The following is a 23,375-nucleotide window of genomic DNA, read 5'->3' as shown; positions in this document are numbered from 1 at the left end:
GTACAAGAATATATCTACTATAATACTGCCCCTATGTACAAGAATATAACTACTATAATACTGCCCCTATGTACAAGAATATAACTACTATAACACTGCCCCTATGTACAAGAATATAACTGCTATAATACTGCCCCTATGTACAAAAATATAACTACTATAATACTGCCCCTATGTACAAGAATATAACTACTATAATACTGCCCCCTATATACAAGAATATAACTACTATAATACTGCCCCTATGTACAAGAAAATAACTACTATAATACTGCCCCTATGTACAAGAATATAACTACTATAATACTGCCCCTATATACAAGAATATAACTACTATAATACTGCCCCCTATGTACAAAAATATAACTGCTATAATACTGCCCCTATGTACAAGAATATAACTACTATAATACTGCCCCCTATGTACAAGAATATAACTACTATAATACTGCCCCCTATGTACAAGAATATAACTACTATAATACTGCCCCCTATGTACAAAAATATAACTACTATAATACTGCCCCTATATACAAGAATCTAACTACTATAATACTGCCCCTATGTACAAAAATATAACTACTATAATACTGCCCGCTATGTACAAGAATATAACTACTATAATACTGCCCCCTATGTACAAGAATATAACTACTATAATACTGCCCCCTATGTACAAAAATATAACTACTATAATACTGCCCCCTATATACAAGAATATAATTACTATAATACTGCCCCTATATACAAGAATATAACTACTATAATACTGCCCCCTATGTACAAAAATATAACTACTATAATACTGCCCCTATGTACAAGAATATAACTACTATAATACTGCCCCCTATGTACAAGAATATAACTACTATAATACTGCCCCCTATGTACAAAAATATAACTACTATAATACTGCCCCTATATACAAGAATATAACTACTATAATACTGCCCCCTATGTACAAAAATATAACTACTATAATACTGCCCGCTATGTACAAGAATATATCTACTATAATACTGCCCCCTATGTACAAGAATATAACTACTATAATACTGCCCCCTATGTACAAAAATATAACTACTATAATACTGCCCCTATATACAAGAATATAACTACTATAATACTGCCCCCTATGTACAAAAATATAACTACTATAATACTGCCCCCTATGTACAAAAATATAACTACTATAATACTGCCCACTATGTACAAGAATATAACTACTATAATACTGCCCCCTATGTACAAGAATATAACTACTATAATACTGCCCGTATGTACAAGAATATAAATAATATACTACTGCCCCTATGTACAAGAATATAATTACTATAATACTGCCCCCTATATACAAGAATATAATTACTATAATACTGCCCCCCTATGTACAAGAATATATCTACTATAATACTGCCCCTATGTACAAGAATATAACTACTATAATACTGCCCCTATGTACAAGAATATAATTACTATAATACTGCCCCCCTATGTACAAAAATATAACTACTATAATACTGCCCCTATGTACAAGAATATAAATACTATAATACTGCTCCTATATACAAGAATAAAATTACTATAATACTGCCCCCTATGTACAAGAATATATCTACTATAATACTGCCCCTATGTACAAGAATACAACTACTATAATACTGCTTCCTATGTACAGGACTATAACTACTATAATTCTTCCCCTATGTATAAGAATATAACTACTATAATACTGCACCTATGTACAAGAATATAACTACTATAATACTGTCCCTATGTACAAGAATATAACTACTATAATACTGCTCCCTATGTACAAGAATATAACTACTATAATACTGCCCCTATGTACAAGAATATAACTACTATAATACTGCCCCTATGTACAAGAATATAACTACTATAATACTGCCCCTATATACAAGAATATAACTACTATAATACTGCCCCCTATGTACAAAAATATAACTGCTATAATACTGCCCCTATGTACAAGAATATAACTACTATAATACTGCCCCCTATGTACAAGAATATAACTACTATAATACTGCCCCCTATGTACAAAAATATAACTACTATAATACTGCCCCTATATACAAGAATATAACTACTATAATACTGCCCCCTATGTACAAAAATATAACTACTATAATACTGCCCGCTATGTACAAGAATATATCTACTATAATACTGCCCCCTATGTACAAGAATATAACTACTATAATACTGCCCCCTATGTACAAAAATATAACTACTATAATACTGCCCACTATGTACAAGAATATAACTACTATAATACTGCCCGTATGTACAAGAATATAAATACTATAATACTGCCCCTATGTACAAGAATATAATTACTATAATACTGCCCCCTATATACAAGAATATAATTACTATAATACTGCCCCCCTATGTACAAAAATATATCTACTATAATACTGCCCCTATGTACAAGAATATAACTACTATAATACTGCCCCTATGTACAAGAATATAATTACTATAATACTGCCCATATGTACAAGAATATAACTACTATAATACTGCCCCTATATACAAGAATATAACTACTATAATACTGCCCCCTATGTACAAAAATATAACTACTATAATACTGCCCCTATGTACAAGAATATAACTACTATAATACTGCCCCCTATGTACAAAAATATAACTACTATAATACTGCCCCTATATACAAGAATATAACTACTATAATACTGCCCCCTATGTACAAAAATATAACTACTATAATACTGCCCGCTATGTACAAGAATATATCTACTATAATACTGCCCCCTATGTACAAGAATATAACTACTATAATACTGCCCCCTATGTACAAAAATATAACTACTATAATACTGCCCCTATATACAAGAATATAACTACTATAATACTGCCCCCTATGTACAAAAATATAACTACTATAATACTGCCCGCTATGTACAAGAATATATCTACTATAATACTGCCCCCTATGTACAAGAATATAACTACTATAATACTGCCCCCTATGTACAAAAATATAACTACTATAATACTGCCCCTATATACAAGAATATAACTACTATAATACTGCCCCCTATGTACAAAAATATAACTACTATAATACTGCCCGCTATGTACAAGAATATATCTACTATAATACTGCCCCCTATGTACAAGAATATAACTACTATAATACTGCCCGTATGTACAAGAATATAAATAATATAATACTGCGCCTATGTACAAGAATATAACTACTATAATTCTTCCCCTATGTATAAGAATATAACTACTATAGTACTGCCCCTATGTACAAGAATATAACTACTATAATACTGCCCCTATATACAAGAATATAACTACTATAATACTGCCCCCTATGTACAAAAATATAACTACTATAATACTGCCCCTATGTACAAGAATATAACTACTATAATACTGCCCCTATGTACAAGAATATAATTACTATAATACTGCCCCTATGTACAAGAATATAACTACTATAATTCTTCCCCTATGTATAAGAATATAACTACTATAATACTGCCCCTATGTACAAGAATATAACTACTATAATACTGCCCCTATATACAAGAATATAACTACTATAATTCTTCCCCTATGTATAAGAATATAACTACTATAATACTGCCCCTATGTACAAGAATATAACTACTATAATACTGCCCCTATATACAAGAATATAACTACTATAATACTGCCCCCTATGTACAAAAATATAACTACTATAATACTGCCCGCTATGTACAAGAATATATCTACTATAATACTGCCCCCTATGTACAAGAATATAACTACTATAATACTGCCCCCTATGTACAAAAATATAACTACTATAATACTGCCCCTATATACAAGAATATAACTACTATAATACTGCCCCCTATGTACAAAAATATAACTACTATAATACTGCCCGCTATGTACAAGAATATATCTACTATAATACTGCCCCCTATGTACAAGAATATAACTACTATAATACTGCCCCTATATACAAGAAAATAACTACTATAATACTGCCCCTATGTACAAGAATATAACTACTATAATTCTTCCCCTATATACAAGAATATAACTACTATAATACTGCTCCTATGTACAAGAATATAACTACTATAATACTGCCCCTATGTATAAGAATATAACTACTATAATACTGCACCTATGTACAAGAATATAACTACTATAATACTGCCCCTATGTACAAGAATATAACTACTATAATACTGCCCCTATGTACAAGAATATAACTACTATAATACTGCCCCTATATACAAGAATATAACTACTATAATACTGCCCCTATGTACAAGAATATAACTACTATAATTCTGCCCCTATATACAAGAATATAACTACTATAATACTGCCCCTATGTACAAGAATATAACTACTATAATACTGCCTCTATATACAAGAATATAACCACTATAATACTGCCCCTATGTACAAGAATATAACTACTATAATACTGCCCCCTATGTACAAGAATATAACTACTATAATACTGCCTCTATATTCAAGAATATAACCACTATAATACTGCCCCTATGTACAAGAATATATATATAACTACTATAATACTGCCCCCTATATACAAGAATATAACTACTATAATACTTCTCCTATGTACAAGAATATAACTACTATAATACTGCCCCTATGTACAAGAATATAACTACTATAATACTGCCCCTATGTACAAGAATATAACTACTATAATTCTGCCCCTATATACAAGAATATAACTACTATAATACTGCCCCTATATACAAGAATATAACTACTATAATACTGCCCCTATATACAAGAATATAACTACTATAATACTGCCCCTATGTACAAGAATATAACTACTATAATTCTGCCCCTATATACAAGAATATAACTACTATAATTCTGCCCCTATATACAAGAATATAACTACTATAATACTGCCCCTATATACAAGAATATAACTACTATAATTCTGCCCCTATATACAAGAATATAACTACTATAATACTGCCCCTATATACAAGAATATAACTACTATAATTCTGCCCCTATATACAAGAATATAACTACTATAATACTGCCCCTATATACAAGAATATAACTACTATAATTCTGCCCCTATATACAAGAATATAACTACTATAATACTGCCCCTATATACAAGAATATAACTACTATAATACTGCCCCTATGTACAAGAATATAACTACTATAATACTGCCCCTATGTACAAGAATATAACTACTATAATACTGCCTCTATATACAAGAATATAACCACTATAATACTGCCCCTATGTACAAGAATATAACTACTATAATACTGCCTCTATATACAAGAATATAACCACTATAATACTGCCCCTATATACAAGAATATAACTACTATAATACTGCCCCTATATACAAGAATATAACTACTATAATACTGCCCCTATGTACAAGAATATAACTACTATAATACTGCCCCTATGTACAAGAATATAACTACTATAATACTGCCCCTATGTACAAGAATATAACTACTATAATACTGCCTCTATATACAAGAATATAACCACTATAATACTGCCCCTATGTACAAGAATATAACTACTATAATACTGCCCCCTATGTACAAGAATATAACTACTATAATACTGCCTCTATATACAAGAATATAACCACTATAATACTGCCCCTATGTACAAGAATATCACTACTATAATTCTGCCCCTATATACAAGAATATAACTACTATAATACTGCCCCCTATGTACAAGAATATAACTACTATAATACTGCCCCCTATGTGCAAGAATATAACTACTATAATACTGCCCCTATGTACAAGAATATAACTACTATAATACTGCCCCTATGTACAAGAATATAACTACTATAATACTGCCCCCTATGTACAAGAATATAACTACTATAATACTGCCCCTATGTACAAGAATATAACTACTATAATACTGCCCCTATGTACAAGAATATAACTACTATAATACTGCCCCTATGTACAAGAATATAACTACTATAATACTGCCCCCTATGTACAAGAATATAACTACTATAATACTGCCCCCTATGTGCAAGAATATAACTACTATAATACTGCCCCTATGTACAAGAATATAACTACTATAATACTGCCCCTATGTACAAGAATATAACTACTATAATACTGCCCCTATGTACAAGAATATAACTACTATAATACTGCCCCTATGTACAAGAATATAACTACTATAATACTGCCCCTATGTACAAGAATATAACTACCATAATACTGTCCCCTATGTACAAGAATATAACTACTATAATACTGCTCCTATGTGCAAGAATATAACTACTATAATACTGCCCCTATGTACAAGAATATAACTACTATAATACTGCCTCTATGTACAAGAATATAACTACTATAATACTGCCCCTATGTACAAGAATATAACTACTATAATACTGCCTCTATGTACAAGAATATAACTACTATAATACTGCCCCCTATGTACAAGAATATAACTACTATAATACTGCCCCTATGTACAAGAATATAACTACTATAATACTGCCCTCATGTACAGTGTCGCACAGGATTGTGGCCGTTACCTTCTCGTTGTCGGTGCTGATCTGGATGGCGTTGGGGATGAGACGGGCGGTTTTCTCTTTGGTCATGGAGGTGATGTCTCTCAGCCATATACATATCTGCAGGAGATGATAGCAGTGAGCTCGCGGTATACACAGAAAGTGTTGGCAATTCACAATAGACAGTAAATAAACCCTCCCCTCCCCCCATTAAGATCTCCAGTGACCCATAGTGCTATGCTGTGGAATGTAGGAAGTGGTCCCTTTCGTTGCAGCGCCCCCTTAGGACACAGTAGGTATTGCACAGTATACTCCCCCCTGCAGAGCGCCCCTCTCTATCCCACCTCACTGACCCTGCTGCGGCTGCACGGCGCTTCTTTTTTGGGGGCAGCCATTCTTCCCCCATACACGCCCTATACACATGAACATTGGTCACGCGGTGGCGGTTTTTACCGAAGTTTCCCATCGGAAGATGTTGCTGTGGAAGCAGATCCAGTTCTCGGAGAGGTAGAGGCGTCCCTGGAGCAGGATGTCCTTCTGGAGGGCGCAGGCGTAATCTGCAGGGAAAAGCGGACAGCGAATAGCCACAGAGGTCACCAGTGTCACCCCCAACCGCCACCCGCCGTGCCTCCATCTCTGCCCGCGGGGGGCGCCGTGCACCCGGCCATTATTAATATAGATTATGGGGGCACTCCGGTCATTATTAATATAGATTATGGGGCACTCCGGCCATTATTAATATAGATTATGGGGGCACTCCGGTCATTATTAATATAGATTATGGGGCACTCCGGCCATTATTAATATAGATTATGGGGCACTCCGGTCATTAGTAATATAGATTATGGGGGCACTCCGGTCATTATTAATATAGATTATGGGGCACTCCGGCCATTATTAATATAGATTATGGGGGCACTCCGGTCATTATTAATATAGATTATGGGGCACTCCGGCCATTATTAATATAGATTATGGGGGCACTCCGGTCATTATTAATATAGATTATGGGGCACTCCGGCCATTATTAATATAGATTATGGGGGCACTCCGGTCATTATTAATATAGATTATGGGGGCACTCCGGTCATTATTAATATAGATTATGGGGGCACTCCGGCCATTATTAATATAGATTATGGGGGCACTCCGGCCATTATTAATATAGATTATGGGGGCACTCCGGCCATTATTAATATAGATTATGGGGGCACTCCGGCCATTATTAATATAGATTATGGGGGCACTCCGGCCATTATTAATATAGATTATGGGGGCACTCCGGCCATTATTAATATAGATTATGGGGGCACTCCGGTCATTATTAATATAGATTATGGGGCACTCCGGCCATTATTAATATAGATTATGGGGGCACTCCGGTCATTATTAATATAGATTATGGGGGCACTCCGGTCATTATTAATATAGATTATGGGGCACTCCGGCCATTATTAATATAGATTATGGGGGCACTCCGGTCATTATTAATATAGATTATGGGGGCACTCCGGTCATTATTAATATAGATTATGGGGGCACTCCGGTCATTATTAATATAGATTATGGGGGCACTCCGGTCATTATTAATATAGATTATGGGGGCACTCCGGTCATTATTAATATAGATTATGGGGCACTCCGGCCATTATTAATATAGATTATGGGGGCACTCCGGTCATTATTAATATAGATTATGGGGCACTCCGGCCATTATTAATATAGATTATGGGGGCACTCCGGTCATTATTAATATAGATTATGGGGGCACTCCGGTCATTATTAATATAGATTATGGGGCACTCCGGTCATTATTAATATAGATTATGGGGCACTCCGGCCATTATTAATATAGATTATGGGGGCACTCCGGCCATTATTAATATAGATTATGGGGGCACTCCGGTCATTATTAATATAGATTATGGGGGCACTCCGGCCATTATTAATATAGATTATGGGGGGACTCCAGCCATTATTAATATAGATTATGGGGGCACTCCGGTCATTATTAATATAGATTATGGGGACACTCCGGCCATTATTAATATTGATTATGGGGGCACTCCGGTCATTATTAATATTGATTATGGGGACACTCCGGCCATTATTAATATTGATTATGGGGGCACTCCGGTCATTATTAATATAGATTATGGGGCACTCCGGCCATTATTAATATAGATTATGGGGGCACTCCGGTCATTATTAATATAGATTATGGGGGCACTCCGGCCATTATTAATATAGATTATGGGGGCACTCCGGTCATTATTAATATAGATTATGGGGGCACTCCGGCCATTATTAAGATAGATTATGGGGGCACTCCGGTCATTATTAATATAGATTATGGGGGCACTCCGGTCATTATTAATATAGATTATGGGGGCACTCAGGCCATTATTAATATCGATTATGGGGGCACTCCGGTCATTATTAATATAGATTATGGGGCACTCCGGTCATTATTAATATAGATTATGGGGCACTCCGGTCATTATTAATATAGATTATGGGGACACTCTGGCCATTATTAATATAGATTATGGGGGCACTCCGGTCATTATTAATATAGATTATGGGGGCACTCCGGCCATTATTAAGATAGATTATGGGGGCACTCCGGTCATTATTAATATAGATTATGGGGGCACTCCGGTCATTATTAATATAGATTATGGGGACACTCTGGCCATTATTATTAATATAGATTATGGGGGCACTCCGTCCATTATTAATATAGATTATGGGGGCACTCCGGCCATTATTAAGATAGATTATGGGGGCACTCCGGTCATTATTAATATAGATTATGGGGGCACTCCGGTCATTATTAATATAGATTATGGGGGCACTCCGGTCATTATTAATATAGATTATGGGGGGCACTCCGGTCATTATTAATATAGATTATGGGGACACTCTGGCCATTATTAATATAGATTATGGGGGCACTCCGGTCATTATTAATATAGATTATGGGGGCACTCCGGTCATTATTACTATCGATTATGGGGGCACTCCAGCCATTATTAATATAGATTATGGGGGCACTCCGGCCATTATTAATATTGATTATGGGGCACTCCGGTCATTATTACTATCGATTATGGGGGCACTCCGGTCATTATTACTATCGATTATGGGGGCACTCCGGTCATTATTACTATCGATTATGGGGGCACTCCGGTCATTATTACTATCGATTATGGGGGCACTCCGTCCATTATTAATATAGATTATGGGGGCACTCCGGTCATTATTACTATCGATTATGGGGGCACTCCGGCCATTATTAATATTGATTATGGGGGCACTCCGGCCATTATTAATATTGATTATGGAGACACTCCGGCCATTATTAATATTGATTATGGGGACACTCCAGCCATTATTAATATAGATTATGGGGGCACTTCGGCCATTATTAATATTGATTATGGGGGCACTCCGGCCATTATTAATATTATGAGGGCTCTCCGGCCATTATTAATATTGATTATGGGGACACTCCAGCCATTGTTAATATAGATTATGGGGGCACTTCGGCCATTATTAATATTGATTATGGGGGCACTCCGGCCATTATTAATATTATGAGGGCTCTCCGGCCATTATTAATATTGATTATGGGGACACTCCGGCCATTATTAATATTGATTATGGGGGCACTCCGGCCATTATTAATATTGATTATGGAGACACTCCGGCCATTATTAATATTGATTATTAATATTGACCACACATGCGCACAGGTCATCATACACACGTGGTTGCAGGTTTCGCTCACCTACTATGAGTTTCTCGCTCTCCGGTAAGTCCTTGAACAGTCGGCGAAACTCTTCACTCCTCTGCTTGTAGGTGGAGCTGGAGACCTGGAGGAGATGGACAGATCTAGTCACTGGTAATACCGGCAGTGGCCATCATCCCTGCGAGGAAACCTCCCCCCCACACAGGATACACGGTAACGGGGGGAAGGTTTCCTGCCCACATGATGGACAGGGGGTCCCAAGTGGAAATCCCCCCCATGAGGTCCAAATGCCCCAATAGGGCAGAGGATCAGGCAGTGTCCATGTCAGAGATCATCAGATATAAACCAGACAGGACAGCGCCACCTGCAGGAACATTTATATATTACACCACAGAGAGGGCTGAAAACGTGTTTGCCACCCTGTTACTAATATGTCACATTGTTGCGACATGTCGGCCTGTCCCGGATGCAGCTAATGCCATCTGATGTTATTCACCATGCAATGTGTTATACTATGCCATGGGATTATATTTATACTGCGACAATTGTGCGACGGGTCGGTAATGTGGTGCTTTTGTGATGCGAGGCCTTGGTAAGCCTGGTGTACATTTTGTAGGGTTGACATGCCCACACAGCGGCCATGATATAGGAGTGATGGCTGTCATGATAGATGCAGAGCATAAAGAGGTAACACACTGAGCTGCTGAGTGAAATGTTGCTGGCATTAGTATTAGCACTTCTAACCGTGCCCCTTGGATGTGTTCGGCCGGCGTGCTCTGTATCAGGAGGCTTTGCAGAAAGAAGCAAGAAGAAGCCCAAATAGAAACCCAGCAGGTAGGATGAGTATGGAACACCGTGCCAATCCCGGGAACGAGAGCCAAATCCTAGCTCCATCCGGCACTGCAGGGCTGCAGCCTGTCCCAGGAGGAACAGATTGGCCTGTGACCGTGAGAAGAGGCCGAGACCAGGACCGAGGAGCTGAGACACAGAAACTGAGCGAAGAGCCACAGGACCCAACTAATGCAGGGAGCAAAGTGACCGCGAGAAGAGGCCGAGACCAGGACGGAGGAGCTGAGACACAGAAACTGAGCGAAGAGCCACAGGACGCAACTACTGCAGGGAGCAACGTGACCGCGAGAAGAGGCCGAGACCAGGACGGAGGAGCTGAGACACAGAAACTGAGCGAAGAGCCACAGGACGCAACTAATGCAGGGAGCAAAGTGACCGCGAGAAGAGGCCGAGACCAGGACCGAGGAGCTGAGACACAGAAACTGAGCGAAGAGCCACAGGACGCAACTACTGCAGGGAGCAACGTGACCGCGAGAAGAGGCCGAGACCAGGACCGAGGAGCTGAGACACAGAAACTGAGCGAAGACCCACAGGACCCAACTAATGCAGGGAGCAAAGTGACTGCGAGAAGAGGCCGAGACCAGGACCGAGGAGCTGAGATACAGAAACTGAGCGAAGAGCCACAAGACCCAACTACTGCAGGGAGCAAAGTGACCGCGAGAAGAGACCGAGACCAGGACCGAGGAGCTGAGATACAGAAACTGAGCGAAGAGCCACAAGACCCAACTACTGCAGGGAGCAAAGTGACCGCGAGAAGAGACCGAGACCAGGACCGAGGAGCTGAGATACAGAAACTGAGCGAAGAGCCACAAGACACAACTACTGCAGGGAGCAAAGTGACCGTGAGAAGAGGCTGAGACCAGGACCGAGGAGCTGAGACACAGAAACTGAGCGAAAGGCCACAGGGACCCAACTAATGCAGAGAGCAAAGTGATCGCAAGAAGAGACCGAGACCAGGACCGAGGCGCTGAGACACAGAAACTGAGCGAGTGGCCACAGGACCCAACTAATGCAGAGAGCAAAGTGACCGCAAGAAGAGACCAGGACTGAGGAGCTGAGACACAGAAACTGAGCGAAAGGCCACAGGACACAACTACTGCAGGGGAGCAACGTGACCGCGAGAAGAGGCCGAGACCAGGACGGAGGAGCTGAGACACAGAAACTGAGCGAAAGGCCACAGGACACAACTACTGCAGGGAACAAAGTGACCGCGAGAAGGGGCCGAGACCAGGACCGAGGAGCTGAGACACTGACACTGAGCGAGGGGGTCAGGACACGCAGAGCATCGCAGCTATGATAGAAAGGAGTCAGGACACGCAGAGCATTGCAGCTATAATAGAAAGGGGTCAGGACACGCAGAGCATTGCAGCTATGATAGAAAGGAATGAAAAAACCGGAGAGAAGAAGAACAAAACCAAAAATATAGGTAATAGTGAAATATAAATATTTTATTATTAAGTGAAAATATGATTATACAAAGGACATTTAGGTCAGAGACAAACATTAAGTGGGATGTCAAAAGATCAACTGCACAAATATACAATAGCAATAAAAGGACCCCTCTCCTGCACGAAGCGACCCAGCGTGATAAGGACAAAGGGATAGGGGCAAGTCCAGTAGAGGGAGGTGAAGTGTGCGGGGGGAGGTACACGTTCGGAATCTAATGGCGGCTGCAGTAGCAAGGCACATAGACCGACATTTTCAAACAGCCATAATACAATGTAGATGAGTGTTTCTCCATGTGGAGGCTAGAGGGTCAGTCTATGTGCTAAGGCAACCGATGGGATGTTCCCATTGCACAAAATTCTATCACTACAGAAAGGGTAAGATATTATGTTCAAAAACAAACACCTCAAGGGTTATCTATTTGAGGTGTACAGGGGAACATGCACAATCTGGATCTGAAGCGGCTGCTAGACCAAGGCACATGGACTGACGTTTTCAATCAGCCGCAGTAAGATAAATATTTCACCATGTGGAGGCTGGATGGTCAGTCCATGTGCCAGGGTAACCGGTATATGTTGACATAAAACCGTGTAAGCCGTGCATCCAGATGGAATGTTCCTTCTGCAGTGTTTTTGGCACTAAGAGGAGAGTGGTATGATTGTGTCCAAAGGAGAAGGACAAAAATCTCAGTAAATTACCTGTTGGAGGATGAAGGGTCGCCAAGGGCAGGAGAGGGGCCCCCCCAAACGATCGTTTCGCTATGGGAGCGCTTTTTCCAGGGGGCAGTATGATAAAAAGGAGTCAGGACATGCAGAGCATCGCAGCTATGATAGAAAGGAGTCAGGACATGCAGAGCATCGCAGCTATGATAGAAAGGAGTCAGGACATGCAGAGCATCGCAGCTATGATAGAAAGGGGTCAGGACACGCAGAGCATCGCAGCTATGATAGAAAGGAGTCAGGACATGCAGAGCATCGCAGCTATGATAGAAAGGAGTCAGGACATGCAGAGCATCGCAGCTATGATAGAAAGGAGTCAGGACATGCAGAGCATCGCAGCTATGATAGAAAGGAGTCAGGACATGCAGAGCATCACAGCTATGATAGAAAGGAGTCAGGACATGCAGAGCATCGCAGCTATGATAGAAAGGAGTCAGGACATGCAGAGCATCACAGCTATGATAGAAAGGAGTCAGGACATGCAGAGCATCGCAGCTATGATAGAAAGGAGTCAGGACACGCAGAGCATCGCAGCTATGATAGAAAGGAGTCAGGACATGCAGAGCATCGCAGCTATGATAGAAAGGAGTCAGGACACGCAGAGCATCGCAGCTATGATAGAAAGGAGTCAGGACACGCAGAGCATCGCAGCTATGATAGAAAGGAGTCAGGACATGCAGAGCATCACAGCTATGGTAGAAAGAAGTCAGGACCCGCAGAGCATCACAGCTATGATAGAAAGGAGTCAGGACACGCAGAGCATCGCAGCTATGATAGGAGTCAGGACACGCAGAGCATCGCAGCTATGATAGAAAGGAGTCAGGACACGCAGAGCATCGCAGCTATGATAGGAGTCAGGACACGCAGAGCATCGCAGCTATGATAGAAAGGAGTCAGGACACGCAGAGCATCACAGCTATGATAGAAAGAAGTCAGGACCCGCAGAGCATCACAGCTATGATAGAAAGGAGTCAGGACACGCAGAGCATCGCAGCTATGATAGAAAGAAGTCAGGACACGCAGAGCATCGCAGCTATGATAGAAAGGAGTCAGGACACGCAGAGCATCGCAGCTATGATAGAAAGGAGTCAGGACACGCAGAGCATCGCAGCTATGATAGAAAGGAGTCAGGACACGCAGAGCATCACAGCTATGATAGAGAGGAGTCAGGACATGCAGAGCATCGCAGCTATGATAGAAAGGAGTCAGGACACGCAGAGCATCGCAGCTATGATAGAAAGGAGTCAGGACCCGCAGAGCATCGCAGCTATGATAGAAAGGAGTCAGGACACGCAGAGCATCGCAGCTATGATAGAAAGAAGTCAGGACCCGCAGAGCATCACAGCTATGATAGAAAGGAGTCAGGACACGCAGAGCATCGCAGCTATGATAGAAAGAAGTCAGGACACGCAGAGCATCGCAGCTATGATAGAAAGGAGTCAGGACACGCAGAGCATCGCAGCTATGATAGAAAGGAGTCAGGACACGCAGAGCATCGCAGCTATGATAGAAAGGAGTCAGGACACGCAGAGCATCGCAGCTATGATAGAAAGGAGTCAGGACACGCAGAGCATCGCAGCTATGGTAGAAAGGAGTCAGGACACGCAGAGCATCGCAGCTATGATAGAAAGGAGTCAGGACATGCAGAGCATCACAGCTATGATAGAAAGGAGTCAGGACACGCAGAGCATCGCAGCTATGATAGAAAGGAGTCAGGACACGCAGAGCATCGCAGCTATGATAGAAAGGAGTCAGGACACGCAGAGCATCGCAGCTATGATACAAAGGAGTCAGGACACGCAGAGCATCACAGCTATGATAGAAAGGAGTCAGGACACGCAGAACATCACAGCTATGATAGAAAGGAGTCAGGACACGCAGAGCATCACAGCTGTGATAGAAAGGAGTCAGGACACGCAGAGCATCGCAGCTATGATAGAAAAGAGTCAGGACACGCAGAGCATCACAGCTATGATAGAAAGGAGTCAGGACACGCAGAGCATCGCAGCTATGATACAAAGGAGTCAGGACACGCAGAGCATCACAGCTATGATAGAAAGGAGTCAGGACACGCAGAACATCACAGCTATGATAGAAATGAGTCAGGACCTGCAGAGCATCACAGTTGTGATAGAAAGGAGTCAGGACATGCAGAGCATCACAGCTATGATAGAAAGGAGTCAGGACACGCAGAGCATCACAGCTATGATAGAAAGGAGTCAAGACACGCAGAGCATCGCAGCTATGATACAAAGGAGTCAGGACACGCAGAGCATCGCAGCTATGATAGAAAGGAGTCAGGACATGCAGAGCATCGCAGCTATGATAGAAAGGAGTCAGGACACGCAGAGCATCGCAGCTATGATAGAAAGGAGTCAGGACACGCAGAGCATCACAGCTATGATAGAAAGGAGTCAGGACACGCAGAGCATCGCAGCTATGATAGAAAGGAGTCAGGACACGCAGAGCATCGCAGCTATAATAGAAAGGAGTCAGGACACGCAGAGCATCGCAGCTATGATAGAAAGGAGTCAGGACACGCAGAGCATCACAGCTATGATAGAAAGGAGTCAGGACACGCAGAGCATCGCAGCTATGATAGAAAGGAGTCAGGACACGCAGAGCATCGCAGCTATGATAGAAAGGAGTCAGGACACGCAGAACATCACAGCTATGATAGAAAGGGGTCAGGACACGCAGAGCATCGCAGCTATGATAGAAAGGAGTCAGGACACGCAGAGCATCACAGCTATGATAGAAAGGAGTCAGGACACGCAGAGCATCGCAGCTATGATAGAAAGGGGTCAGGACACGCAGAGCATCGCAGCTATGATAGAAAGGAGTCAGGACACGCAGAGCATCGCAGCTATGATAGAAAGGAGTCAGGACACGCAGAGCATCACAGCTATGATAGAAAGGAGTCAGGACACGCAGAACATCACAGCTATGATAGAAAGGAGTCAGGACACGCAGAGCATCGCAGCTATGATAGAAAGGAGTCAGGGTATGCAGAGCATCGCAGCTATGATAGAAAGGAGCGAGGACACGCAGAACATCGCAGCTATGATAGAAAGGGGTCAGGACACGCAGAGCATCACAGCTATGATAGAAAGGAGTCAGGACACGCAGAACATCACAGCTATGATAGAAAGGAGTCAGGACACGCAGAGCATCGCAGCTATGATAGAAAGGGGTCAGGACACGCAGAGCATCACAGCTATGATAGAAAGGAGTCAGGACACGCAGAACATCACAGCTATGATAGAAAGGGGTCAGGACACGCAGAGCATCGCAGCTATGATAGAAAGGAGTCAGGACACGCAGAACATCACAGCTATGATAGAAAGGGGTCAGGACACGCAGAGCATCGCAGCTATGATAGAAAGGAGTCAGGACACGCAGAGCATCACAGCTATGATAGAAAGGAGTCAGGACACGCAGAACATCACAGCTATGATAGAAAGGGGTCAGGACACGCAGAGCATCGCAGCTATGATAGAAAGGAGTCAGGACACGCAGAGCATCGCAGCTATGATAGAAAGGAGTCAGGACCTGCAGAGCATCGCAGCTATGATAGAAAGGAGTCAGGACACGCAGAACATCACAGCTATGATAGAAAGGGGTCAGGACACGCAGAGCATCGCAGCTATGATAGAAAGGAGTCAGGACACGCAGAGCATCACAGCTATGATAGAAAGGAGTCAGGACACGCAGAGCATCACAGCTATGATACAAAGGAGTCAGGACACGCAGAACATCACAGCTATGATAGAAAGGAGTCAGGACACGCAGAGCATCGCAGCTATGATACAAAGGAGTCAGGACACGCAGAGCATCGCAGCTATGATAGAAAGGAGTCAGGACACGCAGAACATCACAGCTATGATAGAAAGGGGTCAGGACACGCAGAGCATCACAGCTATGATAGAAAGGGGTCAGGACACGCAGAGCATCACAGCTATGATAGAAAGGAGTCAGGACACGCAGAACATCACAGCTATGATAGAAAGGGGTCAGGACACGCAGAGCATCGCAGCTATGATAGAAAGGAGTCGGGACACGCAGAGCATCGCAGCTATGATAGAAAGGAGTCAGGACACGCAGAGCATCGCAGCTATGATAGAAAGGAGTCAGGACGTGCAGAGCATCACAGCTATGATAGAAAGGAGTCAGGACACGCAGAGCATCGCAGCTATGATAGAAAGGAGTCAGGACACGCAGAACATCACAGCTATGATAGAAAGGGGTCAGGACACGCAGAGCATTACAGCTATGATAGAAAGGGGTCAGGACACGCAGAGCATCACAGCTATGATAGAAAGGAGTCAGGACACGCAGAACATCACAGCTATGATAGAAAGGGGTCAGGACACGCAGAGCATCGCAGCTATGATAGAAAGGAGTCAGGACACGCAGAGCATCACAGCTATGATAGAAAGGAGTCAGGACACGCAGAGCATCGCAGCTATGATAGAAAGGAGTCAGGACACGCAGAGCATCACAGCTATGATAGAAAGGAGTCAGGACACGCAGAACATCACAGCTATGATAGAAAGGAGTCAGGACACGCAGAGCATCGCAGCTATGATAGAAAGGAGTCAGGACACGCAGAGCATCGCAGCTATGATAGAAAGGAGTCAGGACACGCAGAACATCACAGCTATGATAGAAAGGAGTCAGGACACGCAGAACATCACAGCTATGATAGAAAGGAGTCAGGACACGCAGAACATCACAGCTATGATAGAAAGGAGTCAGGACATGCAGAGCATCGCAGCTATGATAGAAAGGAGTCAGGACACGCAGAGCATCGCAGCTATGATAGAAAGGAGTCAGGACACGCAGAGCATCACAGCTATGATACAAAGGAGTCAGGACACGCAGAGCATCGCAGCTATGATAGAAAGGAGTCAGGACACGCAGAGCATCGCAGCTATGATAGAAAGGGGTCAGGACACGCAGAGCATCGCAGCTATGATAGAAAGGAGTCAGTACACGCAGAGCATCACAGCTATGATAGAAAGGGGTCAGGACACGCAGAGCATCGCAGCTATGATAGAAAGGAGTCAGGACACGCAGAGCATCGCAGCTATGATAGAAAGGAGTCAGGACACGCAGAACATCACAGCTATGATAGAAAGGGGTCAGGACACGCAGAGCATCACAGCTATGATAGAAAGGGGTCAGGACACGCAGAGCATCACAGCTATGATAGAAAGGGGTCAGGACACGCAGAGCATCACAGCTATGATACAAAGGAGTCAGGACACGCAGAACATCACAGCTATGATAGAAAGGGGTCAGGACACGCAGAGCATCGCAGCTATGATAGAAAGGAGTCAGGACACGCAGAGCATCACAGCTATGATAGAAAGGAGTCAGGACACGCAGAGCATCGCAGCTATGATAGAAAGGAGTCAGGACACGCAGAGCATCGCAGCTATGATAGAAAGGAGTCAGGACACGCAGAGCATCACAGCTATGATAGAAAGGAGTCAGGACACGCAGAGCATCACAGCTATGATAGAAAGGAGTCAGGACACGCAGAGCATCGCAGCTATGATAGAAAGGAGTCAGGACACGCAGAACATCACAGCTATGATAGAAAGGGGTCAGGACACGCAGAGCATCGCAGCTATGATAGAAAGGAGTCAGGACACGCAGAGCATCGCACATATGATAGAAAGGAGTCAGGACACGCAGAGCATCGCAGCTATGATAGAAAGGAGTCAGGCTCTGCAGAGCATCGCAGCTATGATAGAAAGGAGTCAGGAGACGCAGAACATCGCAGCTATGATAGAAAGGAGTCAGGACACGCAGAGCATCACAGCTATGATAGAAAGGAGTCAGGACACGCAGAGCATCGCAGCTATGATAGAAAGGAGTCAGTACACGCAGAGCATAACAGCTATGATAGAAAGGAGTCAGGATACGCAGAGCATCGCAGCTATGATAGAAAGGAGTCAGGACACGCAGAACATCGCAGCTATGATAGAAAGGAGCCAGGACACGCAGAGCATCGCAGCTATGATAGATAGGAGTCAGGACACACAGAGCATCGCAGCTTTGATAGAAAGGAGTCAGGACACGCAGAGCATCGCAGCTATGATAGAAAGGAGTCAGGACACGCAGAGCATCGCAGCTATGATAGAAAGAAGTCAGGACACGCAGAGCATCGCAGCTATGATAGGAAGGAGTCAGGACACGCAGAGCATCGCAGCTATGATAGAAAGAAGTCAGGACACGCAGAGCATCGCAGCTATGATAGAAAGAAGTCAGGACACGCAGAGCATTGCAGCTATGATAGAAAGGAGTCAGGACACGCAGAGCATCACAGCTATGATAGAAAGGAGTCAGGACACGCAGAGCATCGCAGCTATGATAGAAAGGAGTCAGGACACGCAGAGCATCGCAGCTATGATAGAAATGAGTCAGGACCTGCAGAGCATCACAGCTATGATAGAAAGGGGTCAGGACACGCAGAGCATCGCAGCTATGGACCAGGGAACAATGGAAGAATTCGTCCTGCCGGGATGAATGATGGTTTCCATTATGTAGATGGCTAGATGTTTCATATACCTGGGAAGAGATGGTATCGGGGATGCACTATGGGAAGGAGATGAGAGACAGAGGCAGTGAGAGGAGGTAACAGTCCGGGTCCTCGCATTCCACAGTATATCACAAAAGTGAGTACACCCCTCACATTTTTGTAAATATATTATTACCTCTTTTCCTGGTACAACACTGCAGATCTGACCCTGTGATACAATGTGCAGTGTCAGTGTGCAGCTTGTATAAGGCTATGTCCGCACGTTGCTTTTTACCTGCTTTTTTGCTGCTTTTTCAACTGCAGCGTTTAATGGCAAAATGGATGTGTTCTGCTTTTCAAGCAAAGTCTATGGGAATTTGGGTTTCTTGTTCACACTATTGTTGTTCAAACTGCAGCCTTTTTGTTGCAGAACTTTGGTCAAAAACTCAGCTTTGCAGTGCAAAACCCAAATGGCAAAAACAACTGACATGTGAATTGTTTTTGCCATTTGGGTTTTGCCCTGCAAAGCTGAGTTTTTGACCAAAGTTCTGCAACAAAAAGGCTGCAGTTTGAACTGCAAAGTGCGGACAAGAAACCCAAATTCCCATAGACTTTGCTTGAAAAGCAGAACACAACCATTATGCCATTAAACGCTGCAGTTGAAAAAGCAGCAAAAAAGCAGGTAAAAAGCAACGTGCGGACATAGCCTTACAATGCAAATAACTCAGCACAGCCATTAATGTGTAAACTGTTGGCAACAAAAGTTAGTACACCCCTAAGTGAAAATGGCCAAACTGTGCCCAATTATCTATTTTCCCTACTGGAGTCATGTGACTTATTAGTGTTACCCTGTCTCCGGTGTGACTGACGCAGCCGGTGTGTTACATTCGGTGTTCTCTCTCACACACTCTCTCATACTGGTCACTGGAAGGTGAACATGGCGCCTCATGGCAAAGAATTCTCTGAGAAGCTGAAAAAAATAATCATTGCTCTACATAAAAATGGCCAAGGCTATAGGAAGATGGTCACCACCCTGACACTGAGCGGCAGCACGGTGGCCAAGACCATACAGCGGTATAACCAGACAGGATCCACGTAGAACAGACCTCCCCATGGCCGACCACAAGAGGTGAGACCACGAGCTCAATATCATATCCAGAGGTCGTCTATTGAGAATACATGTATGAGAGCTACCAGCATTGCTGCAGAGGTTACAGGGGTGGGGGGTCCGCCTGTCAGTGCTCAGACCATACACCGTACACCGCAGAGGTTACAGGGGTGGGGGGTCCGCCTGTCAGTGCTCAGACCATACACCACACACTGCAGAGGTTACAGGGGTGGGGGGTCTGCCTGTCAGTGCTCAGACCATACACCACACACTGCAGAGGTTACAGGGGTGGGGGGTCCGCCTGTCAGTGCTCAGACCATACACCGCACACTGCAGAGGTTACAGGGGTGGGGGGTCCGCCTGTCAGTGCTCAGACCATACACCACACACTGCAGAGGTTACAGGGGAGGGGGGGGTCCGGCTGTCAGTGCTCAGACCATACACCACACACTGCAGAGGTTACAGGGGTGGGGGGTCTGCCTGTCAGTGCTCAGACCATACACCACACACTGCAGAGGTTACAGGGGTGGGGGGTCCGCCTGTCAGTGCTCAGACCATACACCACACACTGCAGAGGTTACAGGGGTGGGGGGTCCGCCTGTCAGTGCTCAGACCATACACCACACACTGCAGAGGTTACAGGGGTGGGGGGTCCGCCTGTCAGTGCTCAGACCATACACCGCACACTGCATCACATTGGTCTGCATGGCTGTCATCCCTGAAGGAAGCCTCTTCTGAAGATGATGCACAAGAAAGCCACATACAGGTTGCTGGAGACAAGAAGACAAGCAGACTAAGGACATGGATTACTGGAACCATCCTGTGTCTGATGAGACCAAGATAAACTATTTGGTTCAGATGGTGTCAGCGTGTGCGGCGGCTCCAGGTGAAGAGGACAAAGACAAGTGTGTTCTGCCTACAGTCAGGCATGGTGGACGAGGGTCATGGTTTGGAGCTGTATCATTGCTGCTGGCTGTGGGGGATACAGCTCAATGAGAGAACCATGAATGCCACCATGTCCTGTGAGTTACTGAAGCAGAGCATGATCCCCCCCTTCATATTCCAACATGATAAGACCCCAAACACTTCCAAGATCCACACTGCCTCGCTAAAGAAGCTGAGGATAAAAGGTGCTGGACCGGCCGAGCGTCTCCAGACCTGAACCCTATGGAGCATCTGTGGGGCCTAATCACATGGAAGGTGGAGGAACACGAGGACTGTAACATCCACCAGCTCCGGGAGGATGAAGAGGATCCAGCGGCTCCTGTGAAGATCTAGTGACCTCCAGACCCAAGAAAGGTAAAGCTGTGCAGGAAATAATGGTGGGCACAAAATATTCACGAAGGGCACAATGTGGCCATTGTCACTTAGGGGTGTACTAACTTTTGTTGCCAGCGGTGTGTTGAGTTACACTGTATAATTTCCCTTGCTTTGCAGGGTATAATTTTCTGATAGCGGGGGTCTGACTGCCCGGATATTATTAACCCTAAAGATTTACACAAGTGACAGCTGCTCTGAGCAGTGAAGGGTTAACCTGAAGACGCGTCAGTCTGGAAAGATCCACGATTCCGCACGGAACATTTGCTGCGGGGCTTTATGTGTGATCTGCAGGGCGGCACAACCCCACGCAATACACAGCACACGGTGTGACCGCGGAGGGGGCGGCACAACCCCACACAACACACAGCACACGGTGTGACCGCGGAGGGGGAGGCACAACCCCACACAATACACAGGACACGGTGTGACCGCAGAGGGGGAGGCACAACCCCACACAATACACAGGACACGGTGTGACCGTGGAGGGGGCGGCACAACCCCACACAATACACAGGACACGGTGTGACCGCGGAGGGGGCGGCACAACCCCACACAATACACAGGACACGGTGTGACCGCGGAGGGGGCGGCACAACCCCACACAATACACAGCACACGGTGTGACCGCGGAGGGGGCGGCACAACCCCACACAATACACAGGACACGGTGTGACCGCGGAGGGGGCGGCACAACCCCACACAACACACAGGACACGGTGTGACCGCGGAGGGGGCGGCACAACCCCACACAATACACAGCACACGGTGTGACCGCGGAGGGGGAGGCACAACCCCACACAATACACAGGACACGGTGTGACCGCAGAGGGGGAGGCACAACCCCACACAATACACAGGACACGGTGTGACCGTGGAGGGGGCGGCACAACCCCACACAATACACAGGACACGGTGTGACCGCGGAGGGGGCGGCACAACCCCACACAATACACAGGACACGGTGTGACCGCGGAGGGGGCGGCACAACCCCACACAATACACAGCACACGGTGTGACCGCGGAGGGGGCGGCACAACCCCACACAATACACAGGACA

The 23,375-nt window shown here is 44.1% G+C and overlaps 1 protein-coding gene across 1 annotated transcript in view; it reads right to left on the bottom strand.

Moving 5' to 3' along the window:
* Positions 1–23,375, bottom strand: part of GRAMD1C (GRAM domain containing 1C) — a 201,468-nt gene that overhangs the window by 80,277 nt on the left and 97,816 nt on the right. The window contains 3 exon segments of the mRNA XM_075334880.1: positions 6,618–6,713; positions 7,047–7,150; positions 10,387–10,471. Coding sequence (XP_075190995.1) covers positions 6,618–6,713; positions 7,047–7,150; positions 10,387–10,471 — 285 coding nt within the window.

The sequence above is a fragment of the Anomaloglossus baeobatrachus genome, chromosome 2 (genome assembly GCF_048569485.1).
Source record: "Anomaloglossus baeobatrachus isolate aAnoBae1 chromosome 2, aAnoBae1.hap1, whole genome shotgun sequence".
Classification (NCBI taxonomy): domain Eukaryota; kingdom Metazoa; phylum Chordata; class Amphibia; order Anura; family Aromobatidae; genus Anomaloglossus; species Anomaloglossus baeobatrachus.
This window is presented reverse-complemented; position numbering and strand designations above follow the sequence as displayed.